Below are 19,938 nucleotides of genomic sequence, written 5' to 3'. Positions count from 1 at the left end.
ACATTAGGTATTACTGAAAAGACAAGCATAAACAAAATAAACTAGACACTCTATATTTTGTGTACGTATTAAAGATTTCAGAATTCTGTTTTATCCTGTTACCTAAGAAGAGGTTCTATAGAATTTTTGATAACTATATTCCATCATGGTCCAGCCTTTCCATGCCCTTTGAGTTGTCCTTTTATTGTAGGTACAGCAAGCATAAATTAACATCTTGGGTTATTAAAGTACAAATTTGCTTTCAACCATATTTAACATGAAGTGCATATTTACATAAAACTGATAATTAAAGATTACTTTAACAATGTTAAAGTGAATTATTTTATTATCAGTTTTACACTTGCAGTATCTGCCTGTAGAGAGTGTGATAGCTAGTCAGGGATCATTCCTCCAGGCAATGCCATGTAGATCTATTTTGTTATCTGTAGGCTTATAGAGATCAAAGGATGACCCTGTGGCCTGGTCAACTGACTAGCAGAGTAGATCTGAAAGATATTTAGGGGGAAAAAACACAACATTTTGGTAGTTTTCAAGTTAAAAGCATTATTTTGTAAAGAGGTTTACTGCAACAAAAACAGACAATGACCCAACTGCTTTGTGTTTCAACATGTGACAAGAGCTGAGTTTTCCCATTAATGAAAGTAGTGTTTGTCTGCTAGAAGTGCAAAGTTTCTTACCAGAGAATTATATGGCTATTTTGTCATGTACATCATCATCATTATTATTATTATTATTAAAAACCTAAATGTTAGAATTCTAAGTAAGTTGTTTTCATTATTTCAATGTATATCTTTGAAGAGGTCTGAACTTTAGTACCACTTCAGTTTACTGCTATGGTCAAGTTGCTGGGGACCATACATATATGGCCTATAAGAGCTATAACACAGGCTCTGGTTATATTGCACTTGTAGTATATGGTAACAAAGTGATCCTATTCCTAGAAATAAAGCATTGTTAAGCAAATGGTTGTAAACTTTTAAAGTAAAAAGTCTCCCGCACAGGAATTCATTATATTCCATCTAAATTTCCATTATGGGTTCTTTTCAAACTGCACTCATATTACGTTTGTATTTTCGGCAAGATTTGATTAGGAAAGAAGGAAGGTTTAGGCTGGGATACGGACTGCTTTTGTTTATACAGCGCCTCTCTAACTCCAAGCTGTTACAGCCCTTTGATATGTTTCTTCGGCTAGCTTACTAATGGTTGCCAAATGTTAAACAACAATTAATCTCTCTTGCTAGAGGGCTTACTTTTCTGAACAATGTCTTTCTCTCTGTAGCCATTATTGAAGCCGCTTGAACCCATAATATGTGTTTCAGTAGAAAGAACAATTATATTCTTAGCATAAATGGGAATTATACCTCCCCTCCATTAAGAAGGCATATCCATCCTGGTAAAAAATGCAGTGACCCTCACTAGCAAACCTTGCAGATCTACGGATCAAACTGGTAGAGACCTAATGTAAAATTATACTATGCACTAAAAGTTTCGAGGTACTTGTTTCCCCTACACCGCAGCCCCATTTTTGTAGCATCTTTGGTTGGCAAAGAATGGGGTATATATAGTCTAGTTGAACAGATTTCTGTTCTTCTGCATATGGCATTATTTCAACTGGGTATAAACAAGGAATGAAAAGTTACCACCAAAATTTGTTTTATGGTGAAACCGCTAATGTGTATTAAATTGCACCATTTACAGAATTATGCGATTATAAAAGGACCTAAATTTTGTTTCACTATGTGTTTCTCATCCAAAATAACTTTAGCATCTCTAAATTGTCGGCACATTAGCAGGATTCCCTAAAACTCTGAGTTTCTGTTCATAAACTTGGCTTCAAGGTTATAAACCCAATATAGCACAGTATGGCTTAGATACGTTACACTTGCTGGAATATATGCAGTTCTGTTTCTATTTACCAAAATATTAGTGTGAACTTCTGCCCCTGTGCTGTGTGATTTAATTCAATAGGAAATTCAGGTTCACTGAATCTAATCAGAATCATATCATAAGCAAAACTAACTTTGATTCTAATATGTTTTGAATCATGCAGAAAGAAAAAAAAAATAACTCTTTTGTTAACCATCACGCATATTCTGCTATCTTGAGCCAAAATGCAACTTGCAGCAGGAAAATTACATTGGTTGCTATGGCAGTCGCTTGCTTTTTTAATTATTCTGTGCCAGAATTGCTTGTTATACATTATATGTATGTATACACAGTATCTCACAAAAGTGAATACACCCCTCACATTTTTGTAAATATTTTTATTTCATGTGACAACGCTGAAGAAACTCACTCTGCTACAATGTAAAGTAGTGAGTGTACAGCCTGTATAACAGTGTAAATTCGCTGTCCCCTCAAAATAACTCAACACACAGCCATTAATGTCTAAACCTTGGCAACAAAAGTGAGTACACCCCTAGGTGGAAATGTCCAAATTGGGCCCAAAGTGTCAATATCTGCCAATCTGTCAATAACTGCCTCATTCACACAATTCATCCACACATTAATTCATTCATTCTCTCACTCATGTCCACTTTTTATTTATTTCAATATAGTTTAATTTAATATATATTTGTACCCTCCTTCTTCACTACCCCCTCTCCCCCTTCTCACGATATACCCCCTCTCCCCCCTTCTCACTATCTACCCTCTCCCTCTCCCCCCTTTGAAGTTCACTTATCTTGAACTTCTGCGATGGGGGAGAAAGGCCTCTGTCCTGCTGCTCTGCCGCGGTGCACGCTGCTTCACTGCTGAGCGCCGGTATATGATGTCTCTGTGTATTTCCCTTTTCTCTGGCCTGATTATCTAGCCCTTAAATCTCTCCATTTTCTTACTGTCTCTCCTCTTTCTCACTTTATCTACCTCTTCCCTTTCTCCCCATCTACAACCTTTCTTAATTCCTGTGGTGGGAGTGCGAGATTTCCTACAGACTTCTGTTTCAGTGCTCTATTACGGTGCACTCAGCTTCAGTGCTGAGTGCAGCAATATGACTTCATATCATGGCACTCAGCCTCAATTGAAGGCATGCTTTGCGGTACCTTTTCTAGAGTGTATTGGGCATATTTGATTATTAAAAATTACACACATAATGTTGGTCCACAAACTCATCTGTTTTATCTACTGGAAGCAAAGTTTGGAATATAGACTTTTTTCCCCTGTTTTTTGACAGATCGTGACAGATGAGTAAGCAACACAAAGTATAAAATAGCACTGGAACAAGATTGAAACTCATTGTTCTTGGGAAAACAAGGAATAAACCTTCCAGTATTTGCAAATACTATATATTTTAATAAAAAAGGCTGTTATTTTGCTAAATCTCAACTTCTCTAATGTCATGGCATTGGCAGGATTATGGCCTGGGCTCTTTGCTTTGTGGTGTTCCTTATGGCTGTCCTTTGTCTTCCGGGTAGCAAGTGCAAAGTTGAAATCATAACATACGTTACAAAAATAATTTCCTTTTAAGAAAGAAAAATCTGTATCAATCTAAACAGATAAAACCATGAGATTTAAAATGCTATTACTTATAAAGGAGAAATTAATTATGGCGCCTTGTCTTATCTCTTTGGGTTTGTTATTGTGGGAAGAAACGTAAAGTGTGAAGAGCATCTCAGAGGATTAGAAGATGAAATTGAGACATATTTTTTGAGTCTAGAGTGGAAGTAAAGAACTGTTTCTATAAATCAATATTACAGAACTTAAATAGTTTGCCAGGTCATTAACTTATGAAAAAGCCATGCAATGACATCACCAAAAGCATTTTTCTCTTTGGTTTTATATTCTAAGGGTAATTTGGTTATATATATAAATGGGATTTTAGGACAAAGTTTTAAAAGTGGTCTTACCAAGTGCTAACAATGAAATGGTCCGATCAGCAGCAACACTCTATTGGTTGCTAGGGTATAAAGACTACTTTCAAAACTCTGCACGAAAATCACCTTTTGTAAATTTTTAATGGTTATTGTGATTCATGCATTTTAATTATTGTGGTTTTTCTCAGATGCTGAACCCAGATATTTGGTTGCTGTGAAACCAAATGAAAGTAAGAAAACCTGCAAAGGTAAGACTATGTTTTTTTTGTCTAACAGCTGGCTTGTGTTAATATTACCATACTAAATGTATATTGGAGTTAAACATAGAGCATAGTGATGATTTTAAGTAGTCATATGTTAAGGGACAAAGAGAAATAATGATGGAATAACACTTGAAGACAAAACATGAAGGACATGCACAAAGGGAGATATGCAGAGTGAGACACACACAGCACATGGAGAGACTGCTTAAACTATTACAGCTGAAGACAGTCTCACCAAAAACAATACATATTAGAATACTTTGTGTGTACTTTCAAAAGCATCTTTAAAAAATTAAATAAAATAAATAAAGTGCTTACCTCTTCACCTCCACTTACTTACTTGTCACTGATTGGCTGCCTGAAGCAGTCAGTCAGTGACAGGAAAGTGTTTCCATTGAATTTAATGGGAGCACTTTCTGCACATTGCTGGCTGAACTCCTTCATGGGAAATAACAGGAAGGTTGGGAAAAGTGGCAAATCCATATGGGGCACCACGATCATTTAAAGGGACCTCTCAGATATCATATTCATGAACATATATCTGATTGCCAGATTATCCTTTTAAAAATATACTAAACAATTATAGGGATTAGGACAACTGGTGTTTACATTTGGCGTCTGATTATTATTATTATAAGTTCAAAACTTCCATATATCTATTATAAAGCCAATATGACAGATATTAAGTCTATAAAATTACAAAATGGGGAAATGTTTATCTTGGCGGCGTCTGCAGCAAATGATTGTAACAGATTTATTCTACATTTGGTTCATGTAGAATTTACGAATTATGTCAGCGGAATTTTGTTTGGGCATTTGGAGCAGAATGTCCCAATGTATAATTTCAAACGTAAAAGAACATTGCATGAAGTCAATCCGACACATACTAACTGTATTAATAGTCTGCCAAGAATTATCAAAGGGAAATTTTGACTTTTCACATTGTAGCTAATAATACAAAAACATGGTTGAATTCAGCAGACATCCTTAAAGTTTACTCTTGCAAATATACGTTCATTTTGTCTGCCTTATGTCGGGTTACTTTAGACAGACAAGCCCTATCTGTTAAAAAAAACTGCAATTTGAAACGTACAGAATACAAATATGTGTGAACATTTAGGTATAATTTTAGAACTACAGATTAAGGCACCAGACTTCAGTATACTCATCACTGCCTTTTTGATAAAAATACAAAAAACCTTATTTGATTCAGTTAGGGTTGCTAAAAAAAAACCCCAAAAACTAATGCACACTAAGCAGAAATAACCTATGGACCAATTTAATCCAACTTTATTTTCTCTGTTCAACATCCATCTATTCCATATCTTACATATCTCTATACCCCAATCCCCTCTAGATTGTAAATTTGTGAGCAAGGCCTCTTTAACTAATGTCTTTGTCTCTGTCTAGTTTTGTCGTTCCCTTCAATATATGTATTGTAAGAAGAAATATGTATGTATTGTAGGAAGTGCTGTGTAAATTGGCCGTGCTATATAAATAAAAGATAATAATAATCTTTAAAATATGCTTTTAACCCGTCAACACATCAAATACCCCTAGCCATATGCCATGTGTTAAAGCTAAATCGTTGCCAGTATACATATAATGTGTCCTAAAAGATCAAACAAAACTATTTAAAGCACATTGGTTGAGGCAATCAATCTCTGTTGTGGACACTAACCCCATTCCAGTAAAAGTAAAAATGGCAAGCCGACATGTATACAAGTTCAAACCTGCAAGATTTATTCTATTAAAGTAAACAAACGCATCACCGTGGGACTGGACATCTAATGTGTGTGTCACACCAACAGGGGGTTATCAATAGGATAATATACTATCACATCTCATTATTGCATAATTGTATAGAGAATAGCAAAATGTTGCTGTTATTACGAATCTGTCAAAGTGAACCATGTTAAAAAAAAAAAATGAATATAATAAAATTGGTAAAATTAAATCTAATCGTTTTGATGTTTCAATGTAATTTATCCTGTTTGAGACTGCACTTATTCATGACCACCGAATGTTTTGATGTGTCTCCCTGCTTGTGTTGTCTCACCTCCATTTTTCCTTTTTGTGTGATTTTCTGTGTATATCTATATTTTCTATAGAAATGGTATTCATTCACCGAGTTGTAAGTTATACTGGCACAGTTACTTTTTAGTGAATGCTCCACTTTTCTGTGCACTCTAACCCTTAGAATGCCATCTATGTACAATGTATGTAGCTGGCCTTCTGGGCAAAGAATGCCAAACCTGTATGCAGATAAATATAGTGTAGTGAGGCTGTCCTTTGGCCTCCTCACCATAAGTCTCACAAGTTTGAGTGTAAAAGAGGAAAGACTTACATTTATACCTACACATGGAGGTTCCCTCTGGAAAGCAGGTTTAGGTGCTTACCAGTCTGTGACAGATCAGTCAAAAATTTTAATCCAGTAGCTGCAGTGATTGGTCCATGATCCATGCTTGAAATAATGGAAACTTGAATGCTGGAAAAAGGGACGGCATGCTGTCTAGCTGAACTGTTGACATGCATGCTGGAAACAATAGCTGCTCACCACTGGCATGCCTCCCTACTCTAAAACCCCCTCAATAAAAATGTAAAAACAAATAGATTGAAATTAAAAAAATGACTGATGAGCTTCTGTGGATTAAAACTCTCATAACATGACTAGCCATGCACAGAAAGTGCACAGAAGTGTGTTTGTCACATAAGACCATTAAAGAGTGTCATTCATTTTTTTTAACCATATTAAGATATGTAAACCATATTTGAATGTGCATTATTTGGTGAGAAACCTGTCTGGACATTGGAGTGCTCCTTTCATCTTAAGTAGGGAACTCATTAAAGGAAAGTTGGGGACTATTCTAGATGTCTTTTAAGCAAAAAGTTGGAGCAGCTACCAACACCAAGTGTGGTTTTATTATGAGAGGAGAAAACATGGTAATAATGTTGACAAATATATGCAACTATTACATCCCTGAAAGTAATTGCTTGGTCTGTTTTTGTGATTTTCTCAAGCTAATCAGATATTTATTTTTTTTCCTTTTTCGTTTAGACAAGAGTTCTGCCAAGAAGCCTCTCCAACTTGTTGTTGGTACCTTGACTCCGTCCTCTGTGTTTCTGTCATGGGGCATCCTTATTAATCCACAGGTTGACTGGTCTGTTTTAAATAAATGTCCAAATGACAGGTAAATGAACTAAAAATCAACCATATTTAGCTCCATTATTATTTATTTTTTTATGTAGCACCGTCATATTCCATAGCGCTGTACAATGGGTAGACAAGATATAACAAGTAGTATGTAAAGTAACAATTTGATGTACAGAAAGAACTAGTCAGGAGGGCCCTGCTCAAATGAGCTTACAATCTATATACCTATTTTACAACATCTCAGAATACATTGTATTGGAGAGGATGAGGCATCACCAATAAAAAACTCAAGCCAAGTAGGCCAATAATTGTTTCCATTGGTTTTTTATTATACTTTTCTTGTGGGTCATTGTGTGCATGTCCATGTGCTCCATGTGTCCATGCCCCATTGTGATATAATTCCTACTCTAGTTTTGGAAATAGAGGGTCTTTTAACTGAACCATATATAATGAACATTCAGAATAAACATGTTGATAGTCGAAATTCCGTTACCAAAAGTATTAGGGAGTGAAATACTGAAACTCTTCTGGTACCACTCCCTGTTATTGTAGGTTCCATCATGTTGGTCAGCACCATGGACAGGGGCTGGGGTATGAAGAGTTATTAATGGTGACTGATATGCTAGTATTTAACAGCACATACCAAACGATAGGCAAGATTGATTATCAACTTGATTGCATTAAGCTCAGTACATGATATCCAAAAGAAAGATCTTTAAAAATAACATGTTCATGGATGCTTTATAGAGAAAAGCATGTGTTTTTCTTTTTAATAAATCAACTTTTGCTTACGCAATATCTCTGTTTAACTACACGGAATGAGATTCTCTAGATAAGGCACATGTTGTGAATTTTAGATTCCCTTTTAATGTTATCTTCTTCCAAATCATCACATGCTGACTTTAGGGCATAAGGATACACTGCACAGGTTCCGACACAACCCTTGTACTGTAAATCTATTTGGAAAGGTATTTGTCAGATTGTCAGTTATCCGTCTGCTCTAATAGCTTGGAGACCTGCAATGTCATGTCACCACACAATGAGATATCGCTAACCATGTATTCTAACAATGGTCAGCTGGGTAAACTGTACGTTTTAACCAAGGCAGCTACAAATCAAAGTCAGTTTTCCTAAAATGTGTTCATTTCAGTTGTTGGTGACGGACTCTGTAATTTTGCAGCTAGTTAGAGACACATGATTTGTGTATTTGTTCTGGTCATTCATAACCACTACTTGCCATGCCCCATTTACCCTTTGTACAGTGCTGCACAATATGATGGCGCTATATATATCAATCAATAAAAAAAAACAATAATAATGCAAATGCAACAAACTGAAATAATACTTTTAACTAGGCCCCATCATGTCTGTTGTGTGACTTTAGTAAATAATACTGCTACTTCAAAAGCTTATTTGGTTGTTTCTGTTCAGTCCCTCTGTCATTTACATCAAGGCTCATCATGCTATATGTTTAGGTGACAGGAGGTAAACATTAACATTCCCTGTTTTTTTTCTGAAAACAGATTGGAAACAGCATTTGAGCTTTATGGAATTTCCTAATTTCCTTCAAAGTGTCTCTGTGTTTCTCGTCTAGTCTTGTGCCGATTGTTTAACATGTCAAAATTTTTAGTATAGATTACGAATGTTTGAACTAAGCACATCGACAATTCTTTACACACTAGGACTGACATGGATAACCTCTGGGCTATTTCTGTCGTTTCAGAGTTCTATGTAAATACACTTAATTTGTCTGCTGATAAGTCAATTGGTATTTTGACAAATTATCAAGTGTGTTCCTATTGCTACATTAACGGTGGTTGACAAGACATAAATTAACAATGTATGGTATGTCCATGTATGGACATATATTGAAAGTTGCAATATAACATCCATTATGTGAGGCAGGTTTACTGATGACCTACATTCTGTTATCGTCTTGGAAATTAAAATATCTTTAATTCTCACTAGCAGAAATAAATGTAGTTCTCTGTGGCATTACACTAGAGTTAAGGGTTAATAAAACTGACCAGACTCCACTAAAATGTGACTTTACCCCCAAACTGGTTTAGTATTTCCATAATTCTATTATTAATCCTGCATTGACATAATACTTGTGAACAATATTCCAAGGGGTGAGGCGATTCCCCCATATTACCTATGTATGCCAATGTCAATGGACCTCAACTCCAATTGCAGACAAGGCAGTTTCTAGTTACCAGGATAATATTTTAGAAGCTGTGTACAATATTTGGTAATGTTTCTAATTCTAGTAGAGACACTTGAATTTAGAGCAAGTTGGTAAAAGGTGTAGTGTCAATCTGTTTATAAATGTGCCTTGGTTTGTGCTGCAGGTGAACTAACCCTTTGATGTGAGATGCATGGCTTGCTTCAAACTGCACAGAAGCATTTAAAGCTGGTCCAGCAATATCGCTGTTATGTAATTTAATACCCCTGTTTCTAAGAAAATATAGTTTATAAATGTGGAGAAGCATCTCACTTTATCTTTATGACATACTCAAACAGGTTTTACACAGTTCGTTACCGTGAAAAAAATAAAGACTGGCTTTTCCAACTTTGCCCAACCACGGAAATAGTCCTAGACAATCTGAAACCCAATACTATGTATGAATTTGGTGTCAAGGATAACACAGAAGATGGGATCTGGAGCAACTCTTACAGCCATAAGACAATATGTGAGTACAACTCCTGGACCTTCTCATTCATATTTCTGTGGATCCCACTGTGGTTAAACATGTATCAGTAGGGTACTAAGTATGTTCTTCACACATCATGTGTCTCTTTTGCATATATGTTTTATTAATACTGTAAATTCTGTCCCAAACAACATGTTCTAAAGAGATTGTGAATCAGCAACACAGCAGTGTATAACCAATCCCAACAGTCCCCAATATTTTCATGGCCATGTAATATGTAGTTTCCTGGAATTTTCTCAGAAAAACAATGCAGCCCAAGTTAAAATGATAAATAAGAGTTTGTAGACCATTTGGAATGATAATATTTTAAAAGTTTCTATTTTTCCAGCCAAAGGTAAAGACAATGGGCATGTTCAAAGTACTTATAAGAATCACAAAAGCATTATACAGGTATGTGTGACTTCAGATCTAATTGTTTACCATTTTACCATTTGTATTGTTTTATTTTCTGCCGTTTGTATATATGTTAGGCACCGTGAAGGAAGATGAGGAAGGGCATCAACCAAGGGCTGGTAATAGGGTTTAAGCATTATCTTTCTGGCACCAGCTTTCCCATGGACTTGCTAACATAAGAAATAACCAGATTTGTGCATTCGGATTCGTACAAATTGCAAATGTACCAAATTTTGGTAAATTCGACAATTTGTATGAAGCCCCGAAAATGAGGCCAGACCCCACATGAATCGGACGAAAGTAAAGCAAAAAGCTCCAAATTTTAATCTGACATTTGTGGGTTCACATTCACTCACTCTCTCACACTTTCATTCTCGTTCACTCTCGCACACTAAATGTTTCCCTACCTTCTCTGCTGACCACTTCTGTTGCTGCCGACCACTTCCGCTTCCACATCTTCTATCTTCCCCCTTCTCACCGTCACCGCAGCGGAGATGCGGACGAAGAAAGAAGATACCAGATTAAGTATTGAAGATCGAAGATAGAATAGAGAAGAGAGTAGAGAAGGGAGAAGATAGAAGATGAAGAAGACGCAGAAGAAGATGTGGAAGAGGATACAGAAGTGCTCAGCGGAGGTGTTTGGCAGAGAAGGTAGGGAAAAGTGTGAGATAGTGAGAGTGAATGTGGGCAACGGACAATGAATTCCCCCGAATCTTAACCCGAACAAAATGGGCATTTCGTGGACAAGTTGGAAAAGTTTATTTCAAGAACACAACAGCCATAACCAGTGATGCATTTAACTTCAGCATTGCCGTAGGCATGACCTAGGGCAGTGTCCCCAAACACCCTCTTCGTAGTTGCTGTCTTTACTGCTGAGCACTGTTTTGTGATGTTATATGCTGGCACTCATCTTTTAAGGACACACAGCCCCTAGGAACAGCACACTATAATGGCTATGCCAGCTCATCAGTGCTCCATAGTGTAAATGGATCAGTCAAGGAGATCATAGGTATCCCTTGTAACCAGCCCATTAAACTATAAAGCCTGATCAACCCCATGTTTGGTTGCAGACATGCTGCGAGCCTGACAGACTTGTCAATGGTAATATCTATTGCATTTTTTTGCAACTTGACACCTAAATGAAGCAAAATATTACAAGAAACTACATACAGTGGGGCAAGAAAGTATTTAGTTAGCCACCAATTGTGCAGGTTCTCCCACTTAAAAAGATGAGAGAGGCCTGTAATTTTCACCATAGGTTCACTTCAACTATGAGAGACAGAATGGGGGGAAAGAATACAGGAAATCACATTGAAGGATTTCTAATGAATTAATTGGTAAATTCCTCGGTAAAATAAGTATTTGGCCACCTATAAACAAGCAAGATACAGTGGGGCAAAAAAGTATTTAGTCAGCCACCAATTGTGCAAGTTCTCCCACTTACAAAGATGAGAGAGGCCTGTAATTTTCACCATAGCTACACTTCAACTATGAGAGACAGAATAAGATACAAAGTCCATAAATCACATTGTCTGATTTTTAAAGAATTTATTTGCTAATTATGGTGGAAAATAAGTACCGTATTGGCTCGGATATAGGCCGCCCCCGTATATAGGCCGCACCCTAAAAGTTTGGTGCTTTTTTAAAGAAAAAGTTTTTTTCTTTAAAAAAGCAACAAAAAAACATGCTGCCACTCTGCCCCCCCCCCGAGATATGCTGTCACTGTCCTCCCTCCCCGAGATATGCTGCCACTGTCCGTCCCCCCCCCGAGATATGCTGCCACTGTCCTCCTCCCTCCCCGAGATATGCTGCCACTGTCCTCCTCTGCCCCCCGACTTACCGGAGCTGACTCCCGGGTGTCTTGCGAGGCCGGCGGGGGACATCTACGCAATACGCGTATACAACTTCCGGTGCCGGATGTGCCGGCACCGGAAGTTGTATACGCGTATTGCGTAGATGTCCCCCGCCGGCCCCGCAAGACACCCGGGAGTCAGCTCCGGTAAGTCAGGCGGGGGGCCAGAGGTAAAACGCATCGTGCGGTTAGACAACCGCACGATGCGCTTAGACAACCTCCCGTGCCGGCACCCCCCCGTGGGAAGTGCTGGCAGGGGAGGCTGTCTGAGCGTATCGGGGAGTAGGATGCAGGTCCCCTGCACCGCTGCGGGGGATCTGTACCCTAACCCCGCTGCCTGCCCGGCGCCCGGGACTGCATGTCCCGGGCGTCGGGCGCTAGACCCCGAATATAGGCCGCACCCCCACTTTAAAGACTTAAAGTGGGGGGAAAAAGTGCGGCCTATATCCGAGCCAATACGGTATTTGGTCAATAACAAAAGTTCATATCAATACTTTGTTATATACCCTTTGTTGGCAATGACAGAGGTCAAATGTTTTCTGTAAGTCTTCACAAGGTTTTCACACACTGTTGCTGGTATTTTGGACCATTCCTCCATGCAGATCTCCTCTAGAGCAGTGATGTTTTGGGGCTGTCGCTGGGCAACACGGACTTTCAACTCCCTCCAAAGGTTTTCTATGGGGTTGAGATCTGGAGACTGGCTAGGCCACTCCAGGACCTTGAAATGCTTCTTACGAAGCCACTCCTTCGTTGCCCGGGCGGTGTGTTTGGGATCATTGTCATGCTGAAAGACCCAGCCACGTTTCATCTTCAATGCCCTTGCTGATGGAAGGAGGTTTTCACTCAAAATCTCATGATACAAAAACCCCACTATGGCCAAGACCAAAGTATTGATATGAACTTTTGTTATTGACCAAATACTTATTTTCCACCATAATTTGGAAATAAATTCTTTAAAAATCAGACAATGTGATTTATGGACTTTGTTATCTCATTCTGTCTCTCATAGTTGAAGTGTACCTATGGTGAAAATTACAGGCCTCTCTCATCTTTATAAGTGGGAGAACTTGCACAATTGGTGGCTGACTAAATACTTTTTTGCCCCGCTGTATGGCTGCTTTAAAATATAAATATAGATAATTTACTGAGTTGATAGTCTGCCTTTAATGTAAAATAAGTCTGGGAATTCTGAATTTTGACGGCTTGTTTATTTTTCATGTTTCAAGCATTTGGAAGCATTTAAAGTGATTCTTTTGTTTTTAATTATTCAATTTTTACTGTGCCAGCTGTTTCCACAGTTTATATAGCAGCACACATGTGGAATGCATATCACCCCACCGAGTCTCTGGACAGGGCAAATACATGGAGTTACTGCAAGATTTGTAATAAGAACATTTCCAGATTTATAATACCAGTTTGTGCGCAATAAAACTTATTTTCCCTGAACTCAATTTTCCTTTACCTTCCTTTTCTAAAGTTGGCAGGCATTATAGAGAAAGCCCTTAGCCCTCTATAACTGTTCTATGGCCTTTTCACATGCAGGGAAGCAAACTGTTAGTAAAAATTGTTTAATTAACTAACACTACTGGCTTAATCTACTGTAGACACAAGGCCAACCTTATGATGTAGGGAAAATAGGCAGCTGCCTTGGGTTCTGAGCTACCACTATTGTCATTCCTACTTTAGCAAGTAGAGAAGACAGCACCATTGATCACTCAAACTGCAAGGAACTCAAGGGTGAGATTAGGGTTAGTGGCGTCATACTAACACTCAAACTCGCCACTCAGTCAAACACCATTCTCTTACACATACACACACATTTCCTCGTTGTTTCTCACTTTTCCTTTCCCAGACGCCCTTAACCCTAGGCTCATTCCTAACACTCTAGCGCTATACGACGCACACACTAACATCAAATATTAACACACACTCGTGCTAGAACCTTACAATAACCGATAAAGACTAACTGCATATGCTGACACACACACCCTCATGCTAACACCATACACTTAGACACACTCTGTACACACTCTCTCCAACACCATACATGTTCACTCTACACATACATACATGCACACATACTGTGTCTATCACTCTCTCCCTCTTCTCCTCTCCCATCATCTCTGCAACTAACACAGCTCTCTCTCATCCTTCTCTCATTCTCTCACTTACCTGGTAAGTAGCCCTGTCTTGGGTGTCTGTGTGTGAGCTGCCGAGCTCAGTTTTCTAGGAACTAGGAAAAACTAGGGGGAGGGATAATTGATAGAAAAAAACATCCTCATTATAAGGTAGTTTTTATAAGCAAATGTGCACGAAGTAAAAAAAAAACATGTTTTCATGAGAACATTTATAAAACAATGTACATTCTGTTGCATATTCACCCCCCTTTATGCAAACAAAGTTGCAAAAATACATGGTGCAACGTTGAACAAACTAATCACCATATGGTCTGGGAGCTCCCAAATTTGCCCAGTTTGATTTTGAATTGTAAGTCTGTTAATTAGCACATAGACCTTCCACAGTAGTTTGAAACCCTAGAAAGGTTTCTTCATAGGAAAGGATTAAGCCTGTATTATGCATTAAGATGTGCGGCTTCCGTTTCCTCTAGCCCCTGTACGTAATAGATTTTAATAAACTGGAAAATTATTAGAATAAATAATGCCCCATGCAGAATTATTATTTAACCATGTAAATGATCATTCATATTCATGATCATTCATATTTTTACTGTGATTGCCTTATTGTCATAAAATAAAAAAGCTACCACAGGTTGTTGCCGTAGTAAATAAAATGTTTGGTTAACATTTGTGGCATTTCGTATGTGATTTACTGTCAGATGAAATAATAATCTGCTGTACTGCTGGGACTTTTTGATTCTACCTCAGACATCTGTTAAAAATTAGGGAATGCTCCTTAAAATGTGGAGCTATGAAATCTTGGCCACCTGTTATAAATGTTGATATGATGACCAAAAGAATTGTACATTAAAGTGTAGAAACAGAAATACTGTCAACACTGAAGTGTATAGACACAGATTGGCAATATTAGGATACCAAGAAGCAGGACTGGCTCCACCGTTTTGCTGCATCTCCACCTGCTTCGTTATTTGCTTTCCAAGCTAAAAGAATGCAGAAAAGAAGAAACAAAGTAGAAGAAAGATGTTATCATTAAGTGGTTACAGCTTGTTGTGAGGAATGATCTGTCGAGACTAAAATAGTGCGACACTGAAAGTCAGTGGAAATTTTGAGGCTTTGTGTTGCTAAGTGCAGCACTTGAAAGGCACCCTGTCGCCTGCCCTGACATTAAAAATAATCCTTTTGGTGATTGAGGATACAATTTCAATTATAGAAATAGTTATATCCTAAATCAATTGCCTGTGCATGCTCTCGTCTCAGCTGTCTGTTTTTTAAAAGCTGTGAGTGTGGATATCACACATGTGGGGGGTGAAATTCAATCCTCCATTGTCTAATCCAAAATGTCCAAGATATTGACTTTAAATGTGTCTGCAAAACAAATATGTATTTTCATATCTGTGTTTGTTGTATCAAAGAAAACACTGTTCAGATCTGGAGCTAACTGGAAACAGTCATGTTTGAAAAGTTGTTTTTTTTAAATTTAATTCAGTTTCAGTTCTACCAGGAAATTACTTGACAATTATCTTTTCATCACAATGCTTTTCAATAGACTATATAACCAGCTCTGGGAACAACTTAACAGAACTGTGTATCGTAGCACCATAATTGTGCACGCATCACATGTTTGTCCAAAAATGTCTTTCTTCTCCCCCACCACTACCTCCAAGTTATCACATTTACCCCCTCATCATAACTGTCAATATCATAGTATTCCCCCAAATAAATGTCCCACATAAACTTAACACAAACATCCTAACCACGCAGACACTACCCCACACTTGACTGCACACACACAACACCACTCTCAGCCACCACTCTTATACTGCTCTCAGCCACCCAATCTACACCACTCACACACACTACACCGGTTTCTGGGTAACAAGAGGCTGTTGGGCTTGTTTTGCCTTCAAGTCAAAGAATATGTATGTCATTTCTTTCCTCACTCTTTCTTCTTTTCAGATGCCTGGTGACAATACAAAAGCATTCATTCCAATAACTGTGATTAAACAAGGTATATCATTTTATATTGTTTCAATCAAGGGCGCATATTTGGTTGAATTTTTAAGGTGAAAGAAAACATGAGTAAGGGTTAAATTGAGGAAGGGGTTTAATTGGTTGAAATAAAGGCACTCCGAGAAGTGGAAATGGGGAAAGGGGTCACTCTGATCTTAGCTATGTCTACACTTGGAAATATTTCCAGTATAATTTTTTGGGGTTTGTATGCATGTATCATTTTTTTCAGAGCACTTTCAAGTGTTTAATATATTTTTGATGATTTACATTACGTCTTATTTATTACTATGGTAAAACAATTCATTGTTATCCTATAATGTATCTGCTAATGGTCTGAACATTTGTACCTACAGGCATTCAAAATCTTTCTAATTTGATACAACCTAAATCGACAGCTGCACCTCTGCCGACAGAGCACACCCCAGGTAAGTAGCTTCATGAGGATTATTATGCCAAAATGTTGTTATTTTGAGCAAACTAGCCAGCTTGAAATTTCTGTGAAGGTTTTTCAGTCTTCAACTCCTCTAAGTCTGGAGAAGTTCAGTAAAACATGGCTATGAAAGTCTTATACAGTAGGCCTGTTTCAAAAAAAGTTCACTGCCTGGCTGTAGGATAAATCAAGTTAGTGCCTAACTTAATTAGTCATTTTGAAGAAGTAACATTTGACTGAAAGCTTAAAGGGACAGTTCAATTCCTCAATAGCCTCAGCAATAATGAATCCCTATTAAAGTACTTAGTAAGTACTTTAACCTGTTCACACCCTTTAGGATGTACCGGTACATCCTTAAAAAAGGTACCAAAACGACCATTAGGACGTACCAGTATCCTAACTTTGCAGCAGCAGGGTAATGCATTGTCCCGGAATGAGAAATCTGAATGAAGGAGGTCTCAGCCAATCAAGAGAGACTTCTCCACTCTCCTAATTGCCTTGAGAATTCAGAAGCCTCTCTTGAGAGTCCCTCCTTCATACCAAGATCAGTGTAAGCTGCAGCCAGCACCAGGTATGTCTGTTTGTCCCTGTGTTTGTCTGTTTGCGTGACTGTGTGTGTAATGTCTGGTAATAGAGGAGTTAACACTCTGAATCTACTCATGTCTGTATATGATTGTATATATATTATTAAATATGAAATCAACATGGTTTCCAAGGCTTCCTAGTAATCAATATATATATATATTATATAGTATATGTGAATCAGTGTGTATGTGAGATATATTATAAAATGTATCTTATGTGTACGTGAATGTGTGTATATGAGAATCAGTGTGTGCCTTAATTAGACATTGCTCCGCAAGACCACAACAGGGTATTGTGTTTTGTTAGTTTACCCTCTAGACTTTTGGGATTGTCTTACATACAAATGAGTGTTTAAAATAATTTACCCCTAGATTTACTTATTTGTTTGTTTACAAAGATTTCACCCCGTTATAACCTAAAACACTCTATAGCCTCTAGTTTGTTATGTGAAAAGTGTTCCTGCCCAAAATGAAATCAGTCTTTAGTTTTAATGACGACAGTGGACTATGACTGCTCTCAGCCTGGGGAGAACAGAAAAAAAATAACAAGAAACATAAAAAAAAGGCGATGTACTGCAAGTTATTATCTACTAGTGCCAACAATAGTAGTAAATCAGACACAGGCCTTGTTCTAATTGTTTCCATGAATTACAATTAGCAGCAGGTGTCACTTAAGTTTACGATAATGTTAATGAGACACTAAGGGCATGATTTCTGTTTTATAAGCCACTAAGATTTTAATTTCTAATTTTCCAAAAGAGCTATAATTTTATACATGAAATTGAAAAGCAAGATGTTGTGAAATTAGAACCTTGTGTGTGATTATGATATAATCCAGGGTTTTGATATCTGCAACTGATCTTTATCTATCAAATACACATACTTTGTGTGTGTGTTCCTGTGGCACCTTCATATACAACTCCCTAATGATATATTAATATTAGTTGGTATTTAATAATATATTATTTTATAAAGTCCTGTAAAATTTGTCTGATTTTCCAGTCCTAAATTCTGTCCTAAAAGGAGTCCATTTCAATGGGAGATCTTCTTGCATCAATTGCAACTCATGTATGCTGCCTTCTTCATTACTCATTAGTCAAGTTCCATTTTCTAACTCCTCTTAAACCTGGAGCGAGCAGGAAAATGCATTATTGTCCCTGCATAATGGACCGCAATGGGCTAGAGTGTTCTAACCATGATTTTTCTAAGGCCTCCAGGCATTCAGGATTTATATTCAGTAAGTTAATAAAGAGCAGTCCAGGCATTTGCAATGCTACATTGTGAAATTATATCCAACTGGGGAGCAGCGATGGACCAGTAGAGTCACTAGACATGTCATACACACAGATGTGGTCCTATGTGCCTCAAATTTGTATACATTTAGCTTTTATTTGTAAATATTTTTTTTTCAAGTAAAAACCCCCAAAGACCATGCAATTGTGTTATTTCGGGGATGGCAAAAAAACATTCCCCATTGGTAATTTTAGAGAATAAAATCAACTTCTGGGCTTTGTTTTCAACAATTGAAAAAATACTTTTGTAGCATGACTTCTGAGAACCTTTTTATTTAAACAAGGGATCTAGAGCTTTTTATGTGGATCCAGTAAATTATGACATTTTATAACTTTTGTGCAAAAAAACTCAATATATTTTTATACAAAACCTAACTTTTATTTCACAGTGGGCTTAATGTGCTGGCCTGCTAACCACTGGAATACAAACACACAATATCCTTGCTTTGAACACACTGAGGTTTTAATAACGCATAGGTAATACAGCCAGAAATATTTTAATAACTTCAAGGCAGAATCAGAGTAACACCTAGTCTGATGGAAAAAAAAATCCAAGAATTTAAATGGATCTACAAGCTAGATTTTATCTAACTCTATATTAAATCAGATGAGATGGTAATGAAGATTATAAATGTATATCCATTATGTGAGTTTCTCTGAAATCCTTTGGTTTAATCCAGGGGCGTCCAAGTTTTTTCTGCAGTGGGCCACTTCATCAGAATTGTATACGTGCGAGGGCCGCACTAATTTTTCACTGAGAGAAAATATGGCCTTTAATAAAATATGCAGATTAAAATAAAGTAAATGACACAAAACCTTTACTTTTCCTCTCACTGATTTCTGGGATTTCTGGGCCTACAAATTCAGGATTCTGGATATGTAAAAATAAAATAGTTCTATTTATTTTAGGGATGCACTAAAATGAAAATTCTGGACCAAAACCAAAAATTCAGGGTTCACTTAGCCAAAACTGAAAGTGCCCCCCCCCACACTTTTAATAAAAGTAAGTTACACACCAAAATTGTACAAAAAAATTATATATTATGATTGTTAACAGCAATCTCAGGCATACCTAGATTCCAGCATGTACTGGTTGGCTGGGCATTGTATTTTGTGTCCAATTTTAGTGTGTAACCACACTTTTATTAAAAGTAACACACCAAAATTGGACAAAAAAAATCAACAATATGACTTGGCATGATAGGAGTGTGATTGCTAACAGCAAACACACTCTTTTTATACCCAGGCAACCAGTGAATGATGGAACCTAGGCATGATGCTGTTAGCAGATTACTG

General features: G+C 37.4%; 1 protein-coding gene across 1 annotated transcript in view; it reads left to right on the top strand.

Moving 5' to 3' along the window:
• Positions 1-19,938, top strand: part of LOC149300863 (target of Nesh-SH3-like) — a 171,001-nt gene that overhangs the window by 73,253 nt on the left and 77,810 nt on the right. The window contains exons 4-10 of the mRNA XM_089484449.1: positions 4,001-4,070; positions 7,141-7,266; positions 9,753-9,922; positions 10,272-10,333; positions 16,283-16,334; positions 16,690-16,761; positions 17,104-17,181. Coding sequence (XP_089340575.1) covers positions 4,001-4,070; positions 7,141-7,266; positions 9,753-9,922; positions 10,272-10,333; positions 16,283-16,334; positions 16,690-16,761; positions 17,104-17,181 — 630 coding nt within the window. The remainder of the gene's footprint in view (positions 1-4,000; positions 4,071-7,140; positions 7,267-9,752; positions 9,923-10,271; positions 10,334-16,282; positions 16,335-16,689; positions 16,762-17,103; positions 17,182-19,938) is intronic.

The sequence above is a fragment of the Sceloporus occidentalis genome, unplaced genomic scaffold, assembly GCF_023333645.1.
Source record: "Sceloporus occidentalis isolate IW3139 unplaced genomic scaffold, rSceOcc1.0.p SCAF_22, whole genome shotgun sequence".
Taxonomy (NCBI): Eukaryota; Metazoa; Chordata; class Lepidosauria; order Squamata; family Phrynosomatidae; genus Sceloporus; species Sceloporus occidentalis.
This window is presented reverse-complemented; position numbering and strand designations above follow the sequence as displayed.